The 22,716-nt window shown below is 39.0% G+C and overlaps 1 protein-coding gene across 1 annotated transcript; it reads left to right on the forward strand.

Annotated features, from left to right (window-relative positions):
* Window positions 1-496: 496 nt before the first annotated feature.
* Window positions 497-21,612, forward strand: LOC101154865 (cadherin-like protein 26). The gene is made up of 14 exons (XM_011477314.3): window positions 497-779; window positions 1,752-1,803; window positions 6,179-6,235; window positions 6,322-6,414; window positions 6,488-6,634; window positions 8,301-8,448; window positions 10,540-10,709; window positions 10,795-10,923; window positions 17,968-18,012; window positions 18,854-19,039; window positions 20,040-20,311; window positions 20,428-20,573; window positions 20,661-20,885; window positions 20,965-21,612. Exons 2-14 carry the CDS (start codon window positions 1,777-1,779, stop codon window positions 21,216-21,218), a joined length of 1,899 nt encoding a protein of 632 aa, XP_011475616.2. The 5' UTR covers window positions 497-779; window positions 1,752-1,776; the 3' UTR covers window positions 21,219-21,612.
* The last annotated feature ends 1,104 nt before the right edge of the window (window positions 21,613-22,716 follow it).

Raw genomic sequence — 22,716 nt, forward strand, 5'->3', positions numbered from 1 at the left:
ACATCCCTCAGTTATGATGAGGATATTTACATCCGCGATCCCCCATTTCCCATGAGCCTTAGAGGCTAAAGGCGGGGCCAACGCCCGGCTCGCCACACTGTTGTACGTGTTTAAGAATGAGCAAGTAGCAGCAGTGCATGGAGGGGTGAACGGGAACAGCTCTCCTTCCGCTTGTGACGCGGCAGCGTTGTGAGAGTAACAGGGCTGGTTAAAAAAAACACACCAGTAAAATAAAGCAGCGGCGACTGAAAAGCACGCGCCTCAGCGCGATATGCACGCCTCTGTGCGGCAACCGGTCGCTGCGCGTGGCTGCTGGTGGACGGAGCAAATCGTGTCTGTGCAGAGCAATCGGACTTAATACTGAACGCTTTGTGGATGAGGGGCGGATGCGTTGTTACGTGTGGGAGCCATCAGACTGCCATCGGCCCCGCAGCTCAATGTGATCGAGCAGCAGGAGAACATATCTCCAGCTATCATGGAGGCTGTGAGCTTTTCAATGCAAAATTCTGCTCAGTCCTTAGGGGCGTGAAGCGTCTCTGATGATGTTCTTTGCTCTGTTGAGGCAGCAGGAGCTGTAGAGGGGTCCCAGTCTTTGGTATGGCTTGGCCATGGACACAACCTTCCAGTCTCAGGGCAGACACACTGGGCCAATAAGCTGGAATTTTTTGGAAATTTTAAAAGATATAATGTCATATAGGAGGGTATAGAAAATGGATGGATGGATGATTTTGTCTTTGTTTGGTAAAGACTGACTGTTTTCAAGAAAACATTCCACACAGGTAAGAGTTGAGATAAAATACATTTTATATTAACAATCCAACATCTTGCTTCATTCTCAGGCTTCACATATTGAACTTAAACTTGTTTCCTGCAAAAACAAATTTGATCTTCAATTACCCTAAGGCTGAATTAAAGAGGAGCACCTCAGCTTATTTTTTTGCCAAATATGTTCTTTGAGAAGCTCCAACAGCAGTTCCTAGGTTTCAGTTGATATTTTTCTTCCCCAGAATTCTTTAACACAACCTGTTAAAGAGAACTACTGTGTAACAACTGCAAGTTATGCTCACAGTTCATCAGTGTTTAAAGCATGCAGATTTAAAACAAATTGTTGTCTATAATATATATAATATGTTTTTGATCAGCCCAATTATATACTTTAAAATGGGGACCAACCTTAAAAAAATATACACATAAATAGATTTTTGTTATCCCAGCTTTGTTTTACTTTTCCCCATCAGTTTTGAAGAGGTATAAAAATAGAACAGAACTGACATACTGAAGACATGATATAGATTTGTGTTAAAACAAACAAATTGATGTCAATGTAGACGTCAATTGCATCTTTTCTGCATCTTGTTTTTTAAAGGGTTAAAAGCATGTATTATCATGAATGGTATTTTATTTTATTTATTATTATAGATTATATAAATACTCTTAATGTAAGCTCCACGGAACACGGAAACATGGTAACATTAACACTTGAGTCAAGAGGTTTCCCGAGCATGCTCAGATTAAGGAAATGCATTTACATAAAAAAAAAGCTTCTGTAACCTGTTGTTTTTCCAGCTCTAAATGTCTTTCTATTGATTGTAGCTGCATCTAAAGTTATAACTTCACCAAATAGCTGAAAAAGGTGCACCAACAAACAGGTTAATCAGTCGGTCAATTTGCTGCCTGGAGGCAGAGTGGAATTGTCTCCACCCATGTTTTTTTTCAAACTCCTTTCTGCTCCGCTGGGGCATTTCCCACAGTGAATAGCAGGCAGTGGAAACCAAGATGAGGACTGTTTTTCTGCTTCTCTTGGTAAGCATGACTTTTTGTTTTCTTATATTTTCTTAGTCACACACCTGCAATGTTTTAATTTATGGGTGCAATAATCTTTAAAGGTTAATAATTCTACTTGTATTTAAATCAGCCTACATGCTCAGTGTAGAAAATATTACTCCAAAAAGTTTTTTTTTACAAAATACATAAAACATACACCCAAAGGTATGCCGTAGTCTGTTCCAAGACTGTTCTCAATGGGAGGATTGTGGTTTTTAAATGCATTCGATACTTATTTATTGAACTGCAATGTGTATCACATGAATCCTGCAGGTAAATTCACCAAAAATGAAAAGAAAAATTGTATTTAAAAAAGGTTTTGCCCTGCTTGTTAGCTTTTCAGTAAAGGTACATTTTGTCAGACAGTCTCTCTTCTGTCTCTGAGTGGGAGAATCTGTAAGGTTAATGCAAAATAGAACACGATTCTTTTTTCTTTAATAGCCAAGCAGCTCAGTTGGAGATGAGTTGGAAAAGACAAAAAAGTTGTTTTATCCTTCAACAAACCATTTTTTTTTCTAAATAAATAGTCATTTTAACTGAATACAGATATTTCTAGTTTGCATTCAAAATTTATTCAGCAAGTACGTGTGCACGTTTCTTTTTTGTTGTAGTAGAGTCCATCTGACCATCTAGCTGTCTGGACTTCTTTTTCTGGGACAAAAACAGAAGGAAAAACATAAAATGTTTTATCTTTCAATGAACCCAGGGCCTCAGTTGTTAGATAAATAAATATTTTATTCTTGAAAAACTTAATATCAGGGTGGAATTTTCATGTTTGCTTAGGTGTGTGCTCATATCGGTTTCTGCAACGTGCAAACTAGAAACATTTATAAATGAGACCCCGAACAAAGACACCTTTGCAGAGACTCATTGTATTCTTACATTTGGCATGAAAAAGAAGAAAATGTCCTGAGTACAACATGTGCTGGTTTTGCAATGAATTTAAACTCTTCTGTGCTTTAAAATGCACTGTAATGATAAAATATACTAATGTTTATTAAATCCAGCCAACCATCATTGGTGTTTGTCTCTACTCACATTTCCTAGGCACAAAACTTGTTTTGCCACACCTCTGAAAAATAACTGGAATCAGCAGTTAGAACTAAAGCAGCTACTTGGAAGAACAGCAAAACGTCTTCTATATCAACTTCTTAAGTCCAGTTGACCTGAAGAACAAAATACTGTCTTAGTGTTCCTTTTTAAAAGATATCCTTTGAATGGTCCTTAAGTTGTCTTCCATAATACTAGTAATATACTTCTTATGCTACGTCGACACCGGGCATGTGATGCAAAACTGGAAAACTCAGTTGGTTAAGTGCAGAACTTACCTGTGGCGGCCAGGCTTGTGGGTATCCTGTCGGCTGCAGAGGTGGTCGGGCGTGCGGCGCTGGGGAGTCGGTCGGCCGGAGGGGATTACTGCGTGGTGACGGGGGGTGGAGGGCAACCAGAAGATTGTGAGTGTGTGTACGAGAGTGCATGGGTGTGACGGACCTGGGGGTTGGCTTGCTGGGTTCCTCTGGGGCTCTCTCTCCCCATCACAGAGTGGGGAAGGCATTAGGGGGGTTAAGGGATCAGGGGTCGGTTAATATGGCGGGTGAGGAGCGTTGTACAGGGTGGGTGCGCGGTGATTTCTGGGTTGCTTGGGTTGGGTGCCGGGGCTGGCTTGCAGAGACGGGGCGACAGTTGGGTGGTAGGCGGCTCATGGCCCGTGTCTCGGTGTCCGGCGCCCGGTGGCCCCCATGGCTGCCGCCTGGTACGGCTAAGCATGCCTGTCCTGTGGCTTGGGGGTCGGGACGCCGGGTTTGCCTATGCCTATCGCCGCTGGTGGGGCCCCTGTAGGGGGGCCTCCTCTGTGCCTGGCTGGGTGGGTGGGCGGTCCTCTCCTCCCCCCCTCCCGGGCTGCTTGGGTCCCGTCGCCGGGGGCGCTCCTGGCCTGGGGGTCTCTCCCCCCCTCTCCTGGTCTGGCTGGTCGGGCTGGGTAGGATCTGGTTCCCCTTATGATCACACGATTCACTTCGGCAGCATGTATCTCCACCCCCACGTGCACGTCATTACCACACTGCTCCCTGTCTGCTTCATCCCTCCTCCTAACCCACAGTGTATTGATGGACAGATATCTTCCACTCATCTTCGTGTCAGAATTTCACCTTTGATGTAATATTTGTCTTTCCAGCAGATCGGGTATAATTGTTACAGCTTAAAATAATAAATTATTCAAATCAGTGCTTGTATCCCCCACTTTCTCCACCTCTCCTCCTTTTACCCCCCCCGTGTCACATTCTTCCCCTCTCCCTCCCCACACACACTAAATGTGACAACTAAATAAAAAATAATTAAAAAAACAAAAAGGGTTTATACAAATTTACACTCTGGTTTCTCAAAATTATATAATCTCTTTTTGTAATAGTAAAACCTGCCCAACACAAAAGGCCTTCAGCTGTTTGCTCAGCTGTTGGACAGAACAAGTTAGAAAGAAAAAAAAAGTGCAGAACTGGCTCATGGGAAATCAGAGTTTAATTCACAAGGGTCGTAATGAGTTTAAGCCAGTGTGGGTTAACCACAAAGGGGCCATAGTCTGGCTCTCCCTGTGTCAATCCCCATCCCGGATTAAACCCAGGGATTTGTCAGGAAGGGCATCAAGAATAAAAATCTCCGCCAAACCGCCTGTGAATCATTTAAAGATGATTTGCTGTGGCAGCCCCTGAAGAGTTATGCTGAAAGGTGAACAAACAAACACTAGCGTATTAAAGCACTTCTTTAACTCAGGTTTTTAAATGCTCATTTAGAATATGGTGTTTACACTGGACAGTCGCTATTAGCAGTCGATAATAGCACATGGACTCACAGCTGGAGGAGGCTTGGTGCAGATGTTGAAGCTGCAGCCTTTTTCTTTTACAGCTCTATTAGGATATATAAAAGATTTGGTATCACATAATTCTGGCCAGGCGCAAACTGCAATTATTTTTTCTTCTTCTTCATGATGCTACCCATTTTTCACTACCAAATCCGAGTTCATGATTGGTCAAAGTTGAACTGGTTTAAACTTTCAATGCATGTGAAGAGCCTAAAAACTGACTTAGAAATGTAGTGATGCATGATTGCATGAGCCTGAATCGCTAAAAAAATTATTTAAACGCAATTACATCTAGGATCTGAAAATTTCAACTGCTGGTTTCAGTGTGAACTAACAAAACTTATATGCAAATAATAAGAAAAACAACGAATCAGTTACTGTTTTGTGTTAATTACTGTTTTGTCCATTCAGCCTTGAAACTAAAATTTCCACGTAAATAGTTTCAAGCCTAGATAAAATGAGTTGTTAAGCTGGACCCCTTAAGGCAAAGCGGTGGAGATAAAGAGAGAGTTTAAAATGCTTTACAGAGGCGCAGAAAGTGTTGGCAGGACATCAATAAAACATTGAAACAAAAAACTGAAAAACATATTAATACAGAAAATAAATGTAAGAAGGGAAGCTCAGATAGTGCAGCATCTGAACTGCAAACAAAGCCACAAAATGTCTAAATGTCTAACAAAGGCACCAAAGTTTCATGTGTAACCCTTGTGCTGTTTTAGATGACCCCACCCTTGCATTGACGTGTTCTCCCTAACATGACAAAGGTGGATAAAGGTGGAAAGATTTCATGTAATCCATGGACACCAGTGAAGATCACAAATCATTGAAGAAAAAAGGTTCAGAGCACTGTCTAGCGGGTCTAGATGACCCAACTCCCAATGTTAAAGTGCCTTGGATAGTACAAGGGTTAAAAACCAGGATCTAGAATAGAATCTTCCACAAATAACAAATGTTGAGATATGTTTTCAAATCATTTTAGATTCACAGTTCTGCTTTAGAACATTTTGGATATTAAATGTTGTGTATATTATAGCACTTTCCACCTTTCTTGGAAGAACAAAGAACACTTGCGTCACACACACCCACACAAGAGGCTAACCAGTATGCTGGGTTCAGCGTTTTTTCCCACTCACAGATAGGCAGAGCAGAACCTCACTGGGACACAAAGGTCAACCAAATACCTCTGCATCACAACCACCAATTAGTGGCCAAATAAAGGCTTTTTTCCTTTTTTCTACAGTTTAAAATATGTAAAAAAACAACAACATAAAAATACAGAAAATGTCATGTATATTAAAAGAACTGCAAAGAAAATATTTGTAATAGATTTTTGTACAGCCAAAAAAGACAATATACTACTTGCTCAAAAAGATGTACTTGTAGCAGTGTAAATGCATGCAATTTCAAGTGTCAAGTTGAGACTATATAGGAAATAGCTTTTGCTGGTAATCAGAATATCACAAACATTTATCTTGTAACCCATGTTCTTTATGCATGCAGGTTGCATTTCCAGCCTTGGATATCGGCAGTGCTTGCGAGGAAGCTCGAAAAAAGCGGGTACATGAATACTAAATGTTTGCAAGAGAACTATAACTAAAACTTCAATCACTGACCTCCATCTCACCAATTTTTTTCTTTTCCAGGATCTCTTGGTTCGAACTAAAAGAAGATGGGTCTTATCTACTATTGAACTTGAGGAGGAAATGATAGTGAACTACCCGTATTTTCTATCAAAGGTTAAACAAGTATAATCTAAAGTTAATCTGTTTTTGCAATACAAACATCTTAGTTTGAATTTGTTTCTTTTAGATGTATAATGACAAGATACAGGGACAAGACTTTAGCTTTGAAATAACCGGAGAGGCTGTGACTGAAGGGTATTTAGCCATTAATGGAACTTCTGGAGAGGTCTTCGCGCTTAAACCTATTGACAGAGAGAAGTACGACTGCTTCCATGTGAGTCAATATGAAATTGGAGATATATCTACAGTGGAGCAATAAAATATTTAGTCAGGCACCAATTGTGCAAGTTCTCCAATTAATAAAGGTGACAGAGGCCTGTAATTTTCATCAGAGGTATACCTCAACCATGAAAGACAAAATAGGAAAACAAAAATCCAGAAAATCACATTTTCTAATTGTAAAAGAATTTATTTTTGAATTATGGTGGAAAATACGTAAGTATTTGGTCACCTACAAACGAGCAGGATTTCTGGCTGTCACAGACCTGTAGGATCCTCTGTCCTCCACTTGTTACCCGTATTAATGGCACCTGTTTGAACTTTTTATCTATATAAAATACACTTGTCCACAACCTCAAACAATCACACTCACAACTCCACTATGACCAAGACCAAAGAGCTGTCTAAGGTCACCAGAAACAAAATATTTTACTTGCACCAGGAATCTGCAATAGATAAGCAGCTTGGTGTAAAAGGAGTCAACTGTGGGAGCAATTATTAAGAAATGGAAGACACAGAAGAACATTGATATTCTGCCTCGGTCTTGGGCTCCCGCCAATGTCTTACCCTTGAGGTCAAAATGAACACAAGAACAGTAATCAAAAATCCCAGAACCACACGGGAGACCAAGTGAAAGACCTGCAGAGAGCTGGGACCAAAGAAACAAAGGCTACCATCACACATTCTGAGGCTACCATCAGTAACACTCTACACCACCTGGGGCTCAAATCCTGCAGTGCTAGACGTGTCCCCCTGCTAAAGCCGGTACATGAGGAGGACCGTCTAAAGTTTGCTAGAGAGCATTTGGATGATCCAGAAGAGGTTTAGAAAATGTTTTATGGAAAAATGAAACCAAAATGGAACTTTTTGGTAAGAACTCTACTTGTTGTGTTTGTAGGAGAAAGAATGCTGAGTATCATCAAAAGAACACCATAGTTACTGTAAGGCATGGGGGTGGAAACATGCATTGGGGCTGTTTTCAGCAAAGGGACCAGAACGACTGATCTGTGTAAAGGAAAGAAGGATTAGGGTATCGTCAGATTTTGAGCTAAAACTTCCTTCCCTCAGCAAGGATATTGAAGATGAAACGTGTCTGGATCTTTTACTATCACAATGATCCCAAACACACTGCCTGCTTCATAAGAAGCAATTCAAGGTCCTGGAGTGGCCTAGCCAGTCTTCAGATCTCAACCTCATAGAAAATCTTTGGCAGGAGTTGAAAGTCTGTGTTGCCCAGCGGTAGCCCCAAAACATCACTGCTCTATGTGAGATCTGCATGGAGGAATGAGCCAAAATACCAGCAACAGTTTGTCAAAACTTTGTAAAGACTTACATAAAATGGTTGACCACTGTCATTGACAAACAAAGGTATATAACAAAGTTTTGAGTTAAACTTTTGTCATTGACCAAATACTTATTTCCCACCATAATTCACAAATAAATTATTTAAAAATCAGACAATATAATTTTCTAAGTTTTTTCTCCGTTTGTCTCATATAGTTGAGGTATACCTATAATGAAAATTACAGGCCTCTCTCATCTTTTAAGTGGGGGAACTTGCACAATTGGTGGCTGACTAAATACTTTATTGCCCCACTTTACATATAAAAACATTTTAATTGTAGCTATAATGAATGTAACCAGAGTGCTGTATTCCACAGGTAATTTTTGATGTGTATGACACAGACACCAATCAAAAAATAGACAAGGAGCTGGCATTTGATGTGGAAGTAAAAGACATCAACGACAATCCACCAAGGTTTATCCAATTTCCCCAAACTTTCACAGTAAGTGAAAGCCAAGTGGAAGGTGGGTTTCACTTAAAGGAATGAGGTGAAGTAGACACAGTTCTAAAGTTATTTGTTGGATTCTAATGAAACTAATAATAATAATAACAATAATGGATTGGATTTTTCTGTGCTTTTCCAGACGCTCAAAGCGCTTACATTGTGTCCATTATTCATTCACTCCTCATTCATACTTGGTGATGGTAAGCTACTGTTGTAGCCACAGCTGCCTTGGGGCAGACTGACAGACACATTATAACACACTATAGGTGGGCGGATTGATCTGAGTATTGATATTATAAACAACAAGGTGAAGTATTAATATAAGCATGATGAATTGATACTTTTGTTGCATTTTTTTCTTTAATAACCACAGTAATGAGCTTGAATTGACTCATGCAAGTTCATGCAAGCATTGTGCCTCTGTCTGCCATGTTGCCTAAATGGACAAAGAAGAAACAAAAAAATTCCCAATTTGAGCAAAAACCCACCCAATTTGAGTGGAAAACTGCCCAATCTGGCAGCTCATACCTTGCTCCTCCCTTTCCTGCTTCATCAGAGAGCAGAAAGAGCCACATATATGCACATAATGGTTCCAGAGCATGCTCATTGCTACAGCTCACTTCTCTCTCAGGGGAGGGGTCAGATGCATAGAACACATTTCACATAGATGTGTGATAACTAAAAGACATTGTCTTAACTTTATTACAGTAAATCTTTTATTTCATTATTATTATTATTTTTTAGTGACTTAGTTGTTTTCATACTGCCTTTAAAAATAAACATTTAGGGTGCTGTTTATTTTTGTTTCATTGTAGTAGCTTTTTTAAGAATGTTGTACTAGTTAATGTTTCTTTACTATTATTGTAGTATGACATTACTAATATACATGTTCTATATTTGATGCGTGTTCAGTTCAGATTGTGGTGATTAGTTAAACATATTTATTTGGTGAAAGCCTGTTAAAGCCTGTCCTGTGTTTTATTATACACTTAATTAACAAAAAAAATGTGTCTTTCCAAAATTATTCTATAATCAAACATTTCACTAAAAAGTATTGGTATTGATATCTGTGATATGGCCCCCTGTAATTACTTGGTATCGGATTGAAACCCAAATTCCCAGTATCGCCCAGCCCTAAAATACACATTAGCTGCATTTCCATTACATACATGCGCAAAACTTTATCAATATTCTAGAAATGTCAAAAGAACACAGTTTCAGAATTGCAATGTTTCCATTAAGTCATAAATTTCACGAATAAACACAAACCAAATCCTGCGATAAGCCCTTCAAAAACATGGTGACGGATGTGAAAAATACTTTGATTTATAGGAGATGTGTTCAAATTTTTGCCACAGCACTAGCGCTCATCATCATCTCTCAAAGGAGAATGTTTTGAAACTGGTGGGTGTTGCAGAATCAAATCTCTGACATGAAAATAGAGTGGTGAACAGGTTTTATTTTTATGAGGCAGAGGGGATGAATGGAGGAGAGGAGAACAGGCCGGCAGGTGAGCAGACTGACGGCGAGGCAAGGACACGGGCTGGCAGGAATTCATGAGGCACAATAATCTGACGTTTGCCGAAGGTTCCATCCCAGAACAAATAGTCCCTGTGATGAGCTGCAGGTGAAAAGATTAAGAGGAGCAGGTGTAGAGTAGTCACTGAGGAGGCACGGCCACTGAACCACAGCAGAGACGTTGGTTTCTTGACCAGGCCATGGAGCGCTAAGCTCTTTGCACGATTGCTCTTTGCACAACCACGATTTTGGGAAATCGTGGTTGGTGATCCAGCAATTCTGCATGATACACTCAACCTTTGCTCATATGACTCATTTAATTTGAAAACAGTGTTTCCATTGCAGTTTTGCAAAATATTGTATGTGCATTCTATATGTCTCAAAGCGCAAAAACTTTTTCCGATAAATGTGAGTCTTTTCAAAATTGTGGTACTTGCTTTAGGGAAAATTTATAGTCAATAGAAATTCAGCTATTGATAATGTAATGTCATTACGTGAAACTAAGGTTTGGAAATTATTGAAATCTGCAACATTAACTTTAGTTCCATTGATAAGTTTTATAAAATGAAGTTTGCTGTTTCTCTTCTGAAAGGATATCTGGGTGTGCAAGTGGTTGCTCAAGACATGGATGAGAAGAATACCAAAAACTCTACGTTCAACATCACTGTGATTAAGCAGACTCCACCGGAGCCCAAGATTCAGGCAAAATGGATTGATGAAAGAACTGTTCATCTTAGCTTCACTGGATGTTTTGATTATGAAGTAAACCCAATTGGTCCTTTTTTTTTTAAATCAGTAGTTCTTACACTCTTAGACTCATCTGAATTTCAATGTTTTAATGTTTTAGAAAGCAAAGGAGTACAACATTACTCTTGAAGCAAAGGATCATGGAACACCTCCACTGTCAAGCACGGAAATTATATCGCTGAATGTTAGAGACACCAACACACATATGCCAGAGTTCAAGAAGAAAGAGGTAAGTTTTGCTTATATATATATTTTTGTTGGTTTTGTAAAGTTTTTAAGATGTCACTGGTGGATGACAAGGTCAACCTCTTCTGGTTGAGCTATTCAGCCTCACTGTGATTTGTGTTTATGAAGCTGATAACAGTTCTAAATACCCAACCTTCTTGTAGTTGCTGAAAGGCGTCGTCTTTCTGGTCTTAGCTGTTCTGCTGGTGGACTTCAGTTCTTTGGACAGTGACAGTGAAATCAGGATAAGGGTAATTGGGAGGAACGTCCTCTCGGATCTGAATCAAATGGAAAATCACCCTCCTCCTTTACCTGGTAGGGTTAAGAACACTAGAGAGGAAAGTGTAGTTGATAGTAGAACCTCGGGAGAAATAGTTTGGGTTCAGTTCTGACCTTAGAATACTGTACCAGCTAAGCCCTTATGTTGTTGAGAGATACTGGTAAGTTTTTACCTTCAGCTCAGATGTACGTGGTGGAGTAGTATGCTTATTTAAAAATTATAACACTCATACAAAAGGGTGGTATACCATTTTCCGGTTAGAAGAGAGCTCCGGCTTCAACTAGAAGAGTTTAAAGTCCCACTGTGGTCAACCTTTGAGGTATTTTTAAGTGTTTCCAGTGGTCTTTTATTTTAAAATTATAATTTTCAGCTAAAATCAATAAGCCTGTGTTGTTTTCCAAAGCAGTTTCTAGGACAAAGCAGCAAAAGTTCATTTGAAATTCACCTGTGAGTTGTGGGTGAGAATTTTGGTGTGGAGCAAGTCTGTCCCCACCTCCCCTTCACCCATCTGTTTACACACTCTCCCGCTAGCTTACAGCCCCTTAGACCACAATCGGTGCAACAAAAATGGTGAGCAATATTGGAGCTATCCAGTCATACAGTTTTGAGCCAGATGCCAGCTCTGATGAGGAAAACAAAGAACTACATGGACCTTGTCATCCACAAGTGGATGTATCAGAAATGAGCGGAGCAGGGAGCTTGTGGCCTGTCAATTGTACCTTCTACATAACAACATCAAGCTTTTTCTAACTGTATTTTTTCATCCGCTCCCGATTCTCATCAACTTGAATAAAATAGTAATCAAAAATTCAATTTTGAGCTTGACTTTCTTAATAAATCTCAATCATCTGAAAAACTTACAAGAACATGTTAAAAAACACCAAAAAACAACTTGCATTGGAGTGGGTTTTGAGTATCATGGAGTCTTCATTACAACAAGGAGGGGAAAGGAGGGAGCATGAGACTGACTGGTGGATTGGTGCAGTAGTTGCAGCAAAGTAATCCTGTAATAATCGAGGCAAATGTTTTGGTTTACAAGTGAATGTCTGCTCCTACTCTCACCTATAGTCATAAGCTTTTGTTCACATTTAACAAGACAACATCCTAAATACAAGCAGCGAAAATTTAATTTCCTCTGCAGGGCTCATGGATAGAGCTCAAACAAGCTACAAGCTACTGCTTCTCCACATTAAGAAGAACCAGTTGATGTTGCTAGGGCATCTGTTTTAAATTCCTCCTTGGCAAAAATGGATAAGTCCAATTGGCTAGATGTCCAGGGGGAGACCAAAGACAGACCAGTGAACTCTCCCTTGCTTGGCCAAGCCCATGTCTAGAGTACTTCCATAGATCTGGAGAATGTGTAGGTGGAGAAAAGGGCCCAGTTTTTGCTTGGAACGCTACTCCCCTACCTGCCTTTGGATAAGCAAACTTGGATGGATTGATTGTCCCCTTAAGGCTGTTCATGAGTATTTTTTGGAAGTGAAGGAAGAATGCTTGAGATTGTCTGACAGGTCAGTGTGGCATCTGTAGCATTGAAAATACAAGTCCACTGTGGCAAAGAGAGATCAAGCTTTTTTAAATCTTTCCTATTAACTCCTTTTCTCCTCATTCAAAAGAATGTTGGATCAGTCCTTAATAAACTATTTAAAAGACATTAACAAGTCCTTAATAAACTTTTTAGAAGACATGAACAAGCACTAGTAATGTTTTATTAAGCTGCTTATAAGTACATTAATTGGCATTTGTAAATGTCTTACAACTGACTTACAAGTTTAAATAAGCTGTTTATAAAAACATTTAAATATTCCTTAATAGACTACTCATAAGACATTAACAAGCATGATTAACGTGGCATTAAGCTGCTAATAAAGAGATTAATTAGTATTTGTGAATCCTGTTCAAAGCTATTTATAAATTACTTGTATGGGATTAATAAATATATTAACAGTGTTTTTATTAACAGTTTAGTGAGGGTTTTGCAGTCCCCCAATCTAAAGTGTGACCAAATAGGGGGTGATCTTTACAAGCCATTTATAAATTGCTTGTGGGCTATGTTTTGTCACAAACAACCACAAAGTACAGAATATGAAAAATGACCTTTATAACACTAACACATATATAAGAACTCTTCAACACATCACAACAACATTGTGAAAGAATGTTTTTGTACATGTGTCTCTTCTTTCACATTGTTGTTGTGATGTGTTGAAGGGTTCTTATATATCTGTGGCTTTGATTAGTGTTATAAAGGTCATTGTTCATATTCTCTATTTTGTGGTTCTTTGTGACAAAACATAACCCACAGTTTAGGAGGCTGCAAAACACTCAAACTGTCAAAAAAGTATTTTTGCAAATGTAAATGTATTTTAATGTATTTATAAACAGCTTATTTAAACGTGTAAGTCAGTTGCAACACATTTACAAATGCTAAGTAATGTACTTAGCATCTTACTTAAACATTACTAGTGCTTGTTCATGTGTTATAAATAGTTTATTAAGGATTCATTAATGTCTTTTAAATAGTTTATTATGGACTCTTATAATAAAGCGTCCTGTTCTCATTTCCACTTTTAAAAGATTGTCTGAATCACCTGAATTCTATAGGAAAAAGTTCATCAGTGAAGAAGAGAGAGCAAGCAAATGATGGTCTTGTGAAGATCTATCGCAAATATCAGAACTACAACAACAATAAAAACAGCAAATAGAAGACACATTCTGTAGAAGAAACATGCTCCCTCCACAGCTCACTGTGTCGTTACTTTCTGTTAGGCTGTTAGCCACTCAGCCCAGTAGAAATTTCAGAATAAAAGCACTTCCATTGCAGTTTTACTTCCGTTGTGAGTTAATGTGTTGTGTTGTGAGTTAATGTGTTGTGAGTTATTGTGTTGTGAGTTATTGTGTTGTGTTGTGAGTTAATGTGTTATGTTGTGAGTTAATGTGTTGTGTTGTGAGTTAATGTGTTGTGTTGTGAGTTAATGTGTTGTGTGTAAAGTTAATGTGTTGTGTGTAAAGTTAATGTGTTGTGTGTTAAGTTAATGTGTTGTGTGTAAAGTTAATGTGTTGTGACCCTTCTGGGCCACCGTAGGATGGTCTGGGTTGTCCATGATTGAAATGAGTTTGAACAGTGACCTCCTCTCCATCACTGCTTCAAATGTTTCCTGTTTGTAGCCAATAGCTGCATTTACATGGGCAAAAGTAATCAAAAAGAATGCCTGATCGGAATGAAAACGCGTCATGTAAACACGCCGTTTGGAATAGTCTGCCCCGATCAGACTCGTTCGGATCAAAATTTTTTTCCGATCGAGATTGGTGGGTTATGCCGATTGTTGATTTGATCGTTGTACATGTAAACGGTTCATCGTGTGTCACTGCTGCTCTGGTTTTACGTCATGCATGGACGGTGTTTCACTCCAGAGAAAGCTTTGGAGCTAAAACTGACCGGCTGCGAAGTGCCACTCCGCCTCTCCTTTCTCTTATATCCCTCACGAGGGGGGTGCCGGGGAGGACCGGAACCCTGCGCGGTCTTGGCTCGTGTGCCGGTGGACCGAACCAACTGAGTCTCTGAGCAGAGCAGCTGGATTAATGGGGAGGATGCTTTGTTACGTGTGCGTTTTGTTGTTTGTGTGACTGCGATCCGTCCCGCCGCTCTCGGTCAGCTGCTATCAGGAGAACCGTGTGTCCAAGCAGAGCTCGGACTTCCAGCACACACAGCTCCTTTGGGGCGGTGTGCTAACTTTTCAAAGCAGAAATGTCGCTCAGTCCTTAATAACTGTTCAAAACATCACGTGGATCTGTGTTTCCAGTAAGCATGATGTTGTTCCCACATATTTACGTGCAGCCAAGATGCAGATTGCCGCATATCCCGCATGAGTTTATCAAACAAGACTATCAAACAAATCTTGTTAGCGCGTGTGTTAGCCTCTCCTGGGAGCTCCGTTCTTCTTCCACAATAAATGCACTGACCACACGGATTAAATATAAAATGATGAGCGAACAGGCGCTTCATAATATTCATAACATTAATGAAAGCACATTTAGAAGATCGTCTCGTATATTACCGAGCTGCTGCATAAATGTATATGAAAGCAAAGGTTTGTTTACTGTGGGACTCTTCCTTTTTCCGGAATTTTCGACGTTTATTCAATCGGAAAAATGTTTTTTGGGCCCATGTACACGGTTTAATTTTAATCCGACCATTGATCAGATCTAGATATTTTGCCCATGTAACCGCGGCTAATGACAGAACCCGCCTTCCTGATCAGCTTGTTCAGTCTGTTGGTGTCACTGACTGCAATAATGCTTCCCCAGCAGACCACGGAGGAGAACAAGACAGAACAAGAAGAATTTCTGTAGGTGACATGACTCTGAGTTGTGCGAAAATCTGAGGTGTACAAGGTGAACAGAAATGGAGAGAGCACAGTGCCCTGTGGGGTTCCCACACCACTCAGCACCACGTCAGACAGGACGGCGCCCAGTCGGACAAACTGTGGCCTGTCTGTCAGGTAGTCAGTGATCCAGGAGACAGTGGACTCACCAGCACCCATCAGCCGCTGCTTATCACCCAGCAAAGAAGGCTGAATGGTGTTAAAGGCAATAGAGAAGTCAAAGAAGGTGACACCGCTCTCTTGTTGTCCTGCTGGAGTTTGGATTCCAGCTTCCTCCTGTAGGAATCTTTCCCATTCCTCAGCTGATCCCTAAGCTGGTGCTGCGTCCTCTTCAGCTCCTCCTGGTCTCCAGACCCGAAGGCTCTCTTTTTCTTGTTAAGGAGGTTCTTCAGGTCACAGCTGATCCAGGGTTTGTTGTCAAGGAAGCATCGAACAGTTCGAGTAGGCACAACGGATTCCTCACAGAACTTAATATATTCCGCAATGCAGTCCTTCATGCTGTCAATTTCCTCCCCATGAGGCGTGCAAAGAGCGTCCCAGTCTGTGGACCCCAGACAGTCCTACAGGGTCTGCTCCGTTTCTGGGGTCCACCTCCTCACAGCCTTTTTGTGAACCCGTTCCCGCAGGGCAATAGGGACATAGTTTGGGATGAGGTGAACCAGGTTATGGTCAGACCTGCCGAGTGGGGGAGGGCTGTGGCTCTGTCATCACCTTTGTCATCCCTACTATGACAAAGGTGGATAAAGGTGAAGAGGATTTCATTCCATGGAGACCAATGAAGATCACAAATCATTGAAGAAAAAAGGTTTAGCTCACTGTCTTGTGGGGTCCAGATGACCCAACTCCCAATTTTAAAGTGCCTAGGATAGCACAAGGGTTAAGGAAGCCAGCTTGGAGTTTATTCACTTAACGCTAAAAATAATCCCAGGGAGGATTGATGGGCTGAGATCTGGATCCGGATAATTAAAATTTAGATTTTCCACCAATAAATAAATTCAAATTATTTTGGAAATATCAACTTTAGCTTTACTTGACATGTGTAGACAAGATTTTAAAGTTAATGGCGTATACTTGCTTAAATGGTAAATTTAAGTTTCTATCTTCTTTTGAAGGCCCATAGCGCTTAACAGTCACAGTCCCATTCACCCATGCACAGACACATTCACACACTGATGGCAGCTCCACTGCCAAACACTGGCGCCAACCTCCCACCAGAGGCAAGGTGGGGTTCAGTGTCTTGCCCAAGGACACTTCGACACATGGGCGTGCAAGGCGGGAATCGAACCTGCAATCTTACGATCATGGGTCATGGGTCGACCGCCTTACCGCTGCACCACGGCCGCCCAAAGTTTGGATTCATTGTAAATATTTCAATGCCAGCATATATGTATATGTATAAGGAGTGTGTTTGTGTACTTTGAATTATGTTATTAATGCAATAGCTAAACCAGATGGCCTGTGACCGCTGAAGGAACCATTTGGTCCAGTTTGTTTCTTAAAGCGAAACTGAGTGACAGCTGTAAAAGTTCACTACTATTTTTATAAAAATACAGTTTTTTGTGACCATAAGGTCATTTAGTTATACCATGTTACATTTATAGTATAACAGTGTTATTTTCTCAATAGGCCACATGCCGATTTGTATTTATTTTAATCTGACAGCAAGACACACAAGTTCCTTTCAAAATAACATTTTGCGTCAATAAAAATCCCCCAAAGCAGTAAATGTACTTGCACTTATAATGCATTTAAGAACTTTGCTTCTAAACAGAACCAGGTTCTGCTGTGCAGCAGAAGATAAGAAAATTTGTTTTAAACTTAATAACCGTTCTGACAATGGATTTAATCATCATTTGACTCAGTCATCTGATGTGTGTGCATTTTGGAGGTTTGATTAAACCTATAAGGCCTCTGAAGTTAGTGTCATGTCAGGAAAGGCTCAGGATATTAAAGAAATAGTGATGAGATGAGGCAATAAGGGAATAATCATTCCAAAGGTCTCGTAAAAAAGAAAACAAACTCAACATGAACATCATAACCCAATGTAAAGCTCTGAGAAGTATTAGTTAATCTACGGGAACACATTGTGACCAGAAAATAAATAATGTTTAATTTGTGGAATCCATGTACTCTTTTTCCTTGTGGAAAATATTACATTGATAACATCTATAACAAAATTGTTAAACAAAAGATTAAGTAAAACAAGACATACATGTTAGACAATGGTAACAAGAAGGCAAAAATGTTCACTACACTCAATTACCGGTATACTTCTTTGAATTGTACATGTTTTAACTAATCAATTTATATGTACTTCAATCTGCATTTTAACTCTGTTGTAATTGTTAAACATTTGTTGTATTTTTTTGTTGATTCTTTCTAGGGCTCCATGAAAAAAGAGGATTTATATCTCAATGGGACCCTCCAGGTAAAATAAAGGTTAAAAAAAAGAAAAAAACATAGCGGCAAAACCTATGGGCACCAATATTAGATTTAAAAAAAATTATAGATTGGTATCATATAATTATATGTTAAAAATAATTCAATTCAGACATTAAATAAATAAACCATTGGAATAAAACATGGAAACAATACCATCTGCTGTATAGAGAATGCAAAATCACTGTTATCCATGTGGGATGCTTTCTTCTGGGGACCACTGCCACTTAACCCTTGTGCTATCTTAGATGACCCCACCCTTACTTTGACATGTTATTCCTACCATGACAAACGTGGATAAAGGTGGAAAGATTTCATGTAATCCATGGACACCAGCGAAGTTCACAAATCATCGAAGAAAAAAGGTTCAACACACTTTCTAGTGGGTCTAGATGACCCAACTCCTAATGTTAAAGTTCCTAGGATAGCACAAGGGTTAAAGGGGGATGTCGTGAGTCGGACAGATCCTGCTACTTGATTCAACCGGCTACACCCACAGCAAAAGCTAATAGTGACAAAACTATCAAGACATTATCCATAAGCTACAGGCCTGAAAAGAACAGTCAGACTGCAAAAAGTTGTAGATAGAACAATTTAAGTGTCTTCCAGAGAAAAAGCCCCTTCTTCATCCCAAGTTGGAAAGGTTATTTCTCCTGACTGGCTCTGTAAACTCATATTAGAGCTCAAAAGGAGCCAGTAAGAGGAAGACTGTTTTTTTTGCCCCAGCGACAAAATTCTAAATAAGTGAAAGAAATGAACTACTAAAAGTATCGATAACTAATGGATAATCGTGCAATATCTACATTGTTGTTGTTGTTGTTGTTTTTCAGTTCCAAACTGAAGTACATGAGATGAAACTCTACAGGGATGTCTTCAGATTTCCAGTAGAGGACAAGGACACTCCCAACACTGATGGCTGGCGTGCCAAGTTCTTCTTCATCAGTGGAAATGAGGAAGGAATTTTCAAAGTGGAAACTGATCCAAAAACAAATGAGGGTATTTTTAGTATTGTCAAGGTAACTACATTTTTTTCTGTCCGAGAGAATCCTTAAAATGTGCTTTATAAAACATATTTGCTAAGTATCACATTACTAAACTATTTTTCTTAATACAATGCATTAGTTCACAATTTCATTTGATTTCTGATTCAGTGCCATTTGGTTAGCAATTGTTCTAATTTCCACTTTTAAAAATGTTCTTTGGACAATAAAAGACTACCGTATTTTCCGGACTATAAGTCACTGCGGAGTATAAGTTGCACCAGTCCAAAAATGCATTATAAAGTAGAAAAAAACACAGATAAGTCGCACTGGACTATGAGTCGCATTTTGACGGAAATTTTTTTGACAAAATCTGAGACCAAGATATAATAACTTGCACAAACTCATATGACACAATTATAGCAGACTGTTTATCTTATAATTTCACAGTAATTCTTTCTCATACTTATTTATTTATTCCTTTCATGAAGCATCATTGGCCAACTAATACTCTGTTTTCATCCTGTATTTGTAGAAACAATTGTCATTTTCATTGCATTTCTGAATCTATGAAATCATTGGAAAATAGAATATTATGTTTTTAGCCTTCAAGATCTTACTATAAAAAAAGGTTTGCTGATTCTCTGAGTCACTTAACATACTCTTAACACTTATCATACCTCATATATCAAATTGACCCAGGAACATCATCTCTGTTCTTCACAAATGAACATAACAGGAGGGTTATCAATGTATTTATTTCATTTTATTTCTAATATAAGTCGCTGCAGAGTATAAGTCGCACCCCTTTCCAAACTATGAAAAAAAGGGCGACTTATGTTTTCATGTGAAAACTAACAAAACTACAGGATTATTTTGCCTGAGAAAAATTATTTTGGAAAACAACTGATTTGTGGATTTATTGCAGCATTTTCAAAACTTTCTAACAAATATTAGTCCAATTTGTTAATTATAATTTTCTACATGTGCTCAAAAACGAGTTGGACCTCTATTCATTTCTGTGTGTCTTTTGCAGGAAAAGAATTATGAAAACACCACGATGATTGAGTTGAAGATTGGGGTAGAAAACATTGAACCATTTACTAAGTGTGTGAATGGCAAACTGATTAAACAGGACGGAAAACTTTATCGTCCTGACTCAATCAATGTCACAATTACTATGATTGATGGCAATGACCCACCAGTGTTTCAGCCACCAAAAGCTGATGTGTATGAGAAAGAAGAATCAGAGCCAGGCAGGGTGCTCTTCACCCCAAAGGTTTATGATCCAGACTCTTCTTCTTTCAGGTAAAATATTTGTGGACTGCATGTAAACTGTGAATGTAAGAAAGTCCCAAACAAATAATATTATTTTCTTGCTTGAATTTATGTAGTATTCGCTACTCTCAATTCTCTGTTTCCAGGTTTGAACTAGTAGACGATCCAGCTAACTGGGTCTCTATTGATGAAAAAACTGGAGAAATCAAGGGAACTAAGAAGATGGACAGAGAATCACCCTTCGTGGATGCTGACAATGTTTACAAAATCATTATTGCTGCCATAGATGATGGTACTGAAACAAACCTGAAACATAATTTGTTAATGATGTTTAATTAATTAGTTCAATTGAGAGATTTTCATTTTTGTGATTTTCAAGGTAAACCTCCAGCCAAAGGTTTTTGTAATGTCAGTATTTACTTGAGGGACATCAATGACCACAAGCCACAACTGGTCAACAATAGCCTCATTTTGTGTGGAAACAAGAACAACAAAGTGATGATACCTGTGCAGGATTTGGATGCTGACCCCTATAATGGACCATTTTCTTTCTATTTTGATGATGAGGAAGACGAGAAGCATTGGACACTAGAACCTGCTTATGGTCTGTAAACATCTGTTAATCCATTTGACTAAACTAGTGCATAAAGCAGCTACATATCTGTCTTTACATGTTTCACCAGGTCAGCAAGGTGGCCTTGTCAGCCTGAAGCCACTCCCCTATGGAAAATATTCTATACCACTGCGGATGCAAGACCAACAGAACAATGAGGGACATGAGACACTGGAAGTGGTTGTGTGCGACTGTGAGGAGAAGAATACATGTAATGTAAAAAAGGCACTTTCTTTTTCATCCTGGATGTCCCCTGCCTTTGCCCACAAGTGGCCGGACAGGCTCTGGCAGACCCGTGACTCTGGAAGGGACAAAACGGCTTAGAAGATGAATGAATGAATGAATGAATATTTTTTAGAATGTACATTTTAGAAAATGAGACAAAAATATATGAATGAGGCGACTAAACCACCTTTTTATTGATGTGAGGATTGAGTGCTTTTTTTGTTTTTTGTTTTATAATATTCTGTTTTCCTTGTCAGTATTACCAGGTTATGGTTGATTCTCCATAGTTGTCTTCATTTAGTTAATGACCTTCAGTGTATTCAAATGTATGGTGTTCAGGTCTTCATTGTCAGCTTATCTATGTTGTCACTGTTTTTCTATGTTTTTTTTTTGTTTGATTGTATCTCTCTCTCTCTCTCTTTCTCTTTCTCTCTCTGTCTCTCTCTTTCTCTCTCCCCATTAGTTTTTTCAAGGTTATTTATTAAATGTCAAAGTTTCTGTCACTAAGCCTGTCTCCTGCTTATTGGGTCCTACATCACCAGTTCCTGACCATTTATCCTATTGTCTGCAGGATTGTTGCTGTTTAACCTCTCAATTCTTATACTGAAATTCGCAAGTAAAAAGCAGAAAATACACAAACATGTGGGCAGCCATTAGGAAACCTGTACAACCTGTTTAAGTGTTTACATTTGGTGAAACAGTCAGCTTCTTTCACAGCCTCAGAAAGAAACAAATTAATGTAGTCACTGCTATGTGGTCATCATTTGTGACTGTCGTTAAATCCCCACTAGCTGTACCTCTATGTGTTTCTGCTAATGATAAAAAGTGGATTACTGACCTCTCTTAATATATAATCATAATTGCTAATATGATTTCTATAATAGACATTTTACATACATATTAGATGTCTGCTTTATTGGATTAGAGCCTGAAAGTAAAATTTGAAGACAAATTAGCATCGTTGCAAAATAATGCAACAGTTTTTACATCAACCTACTGGCCATCTTATCAATAGTTTTTTTCTGTTTTTCATATCACAATAAAAATGCCTTATTGCTAAATGAAAACCAATAATTCCATTAAAGCAGCTTGGCCAGAATCAGTTCTAGAAGACAAAAGATAAAAAGAACAAAAGGAACCAAAAACTACTTTTAAAATGGCTGCTGGATTAGATGAAACATCAACAACTCTAGTGAAAAGGTTTCTCTAAGATCTGCTTAAATAAAGTTGATCGCATCCACAAATATGCAGCTGAGAATCATCATTCAGTAACACCAACATAATCTTGATAACATATATATAATCTTCCAGCTGCAGCTGCAAAAGATCAATATTTTCATCAATTGTTATATGAATTTCTAATATGGACTAAAAAAATATTTGACTTTTGGCAAACTGAAATAAACCATAAAAATGGCTCAGTGGTCTTATGGTAGATTCCACCCTGAGATTGGAAGGTTATGAGTTCAAATCCACAGCCGAGTCATGCCAAAGATTCTAAAAATTCCCTCCCTGGGAGGGTTAAATCCCCAAATGGTTCCTGAGCTGTGTCTGCAGGTCACTGCTCCCCCATGAGATGGGTCAAATGTGGAGAACA

The sequence above is a fragment of the Oryzias latipes genome, chromosome 7, assembly GCF_002234675.1.
Source record: "Oryzias latipes chromosome 7, ASM223467v1".
NCBI lineage: Eukaryota > Metazoa > Chordata > Actinopteri > Beloniformes > Adrianichthyidae > Oryzias > Oryzias latipes.

Excerpts from the sequence above, each read along its gene's own strand:
- LOC101154865 (XM_011477314.3), top strand. The coding sequence starts at position 1,777 with ATGAGGACTGTTTTTCTGCTTCTCTTG. Across the intron at positions 10,924-17,967 it reads CAGAGTTCAAGAAGAAAGAG|GGCTCCATGAAAAAAGAGGA; the intron begins GTAAGTTTTGCT and ends GATTCTTTCTAG. Across the intron at positions 19,040-20,039 it reads GTATTTTTAGTATTGTCAAG|GAAAAGAATTATGAAAACAC; the intron begins GTAACTACATTT and ends TGTCTTTTGCAG.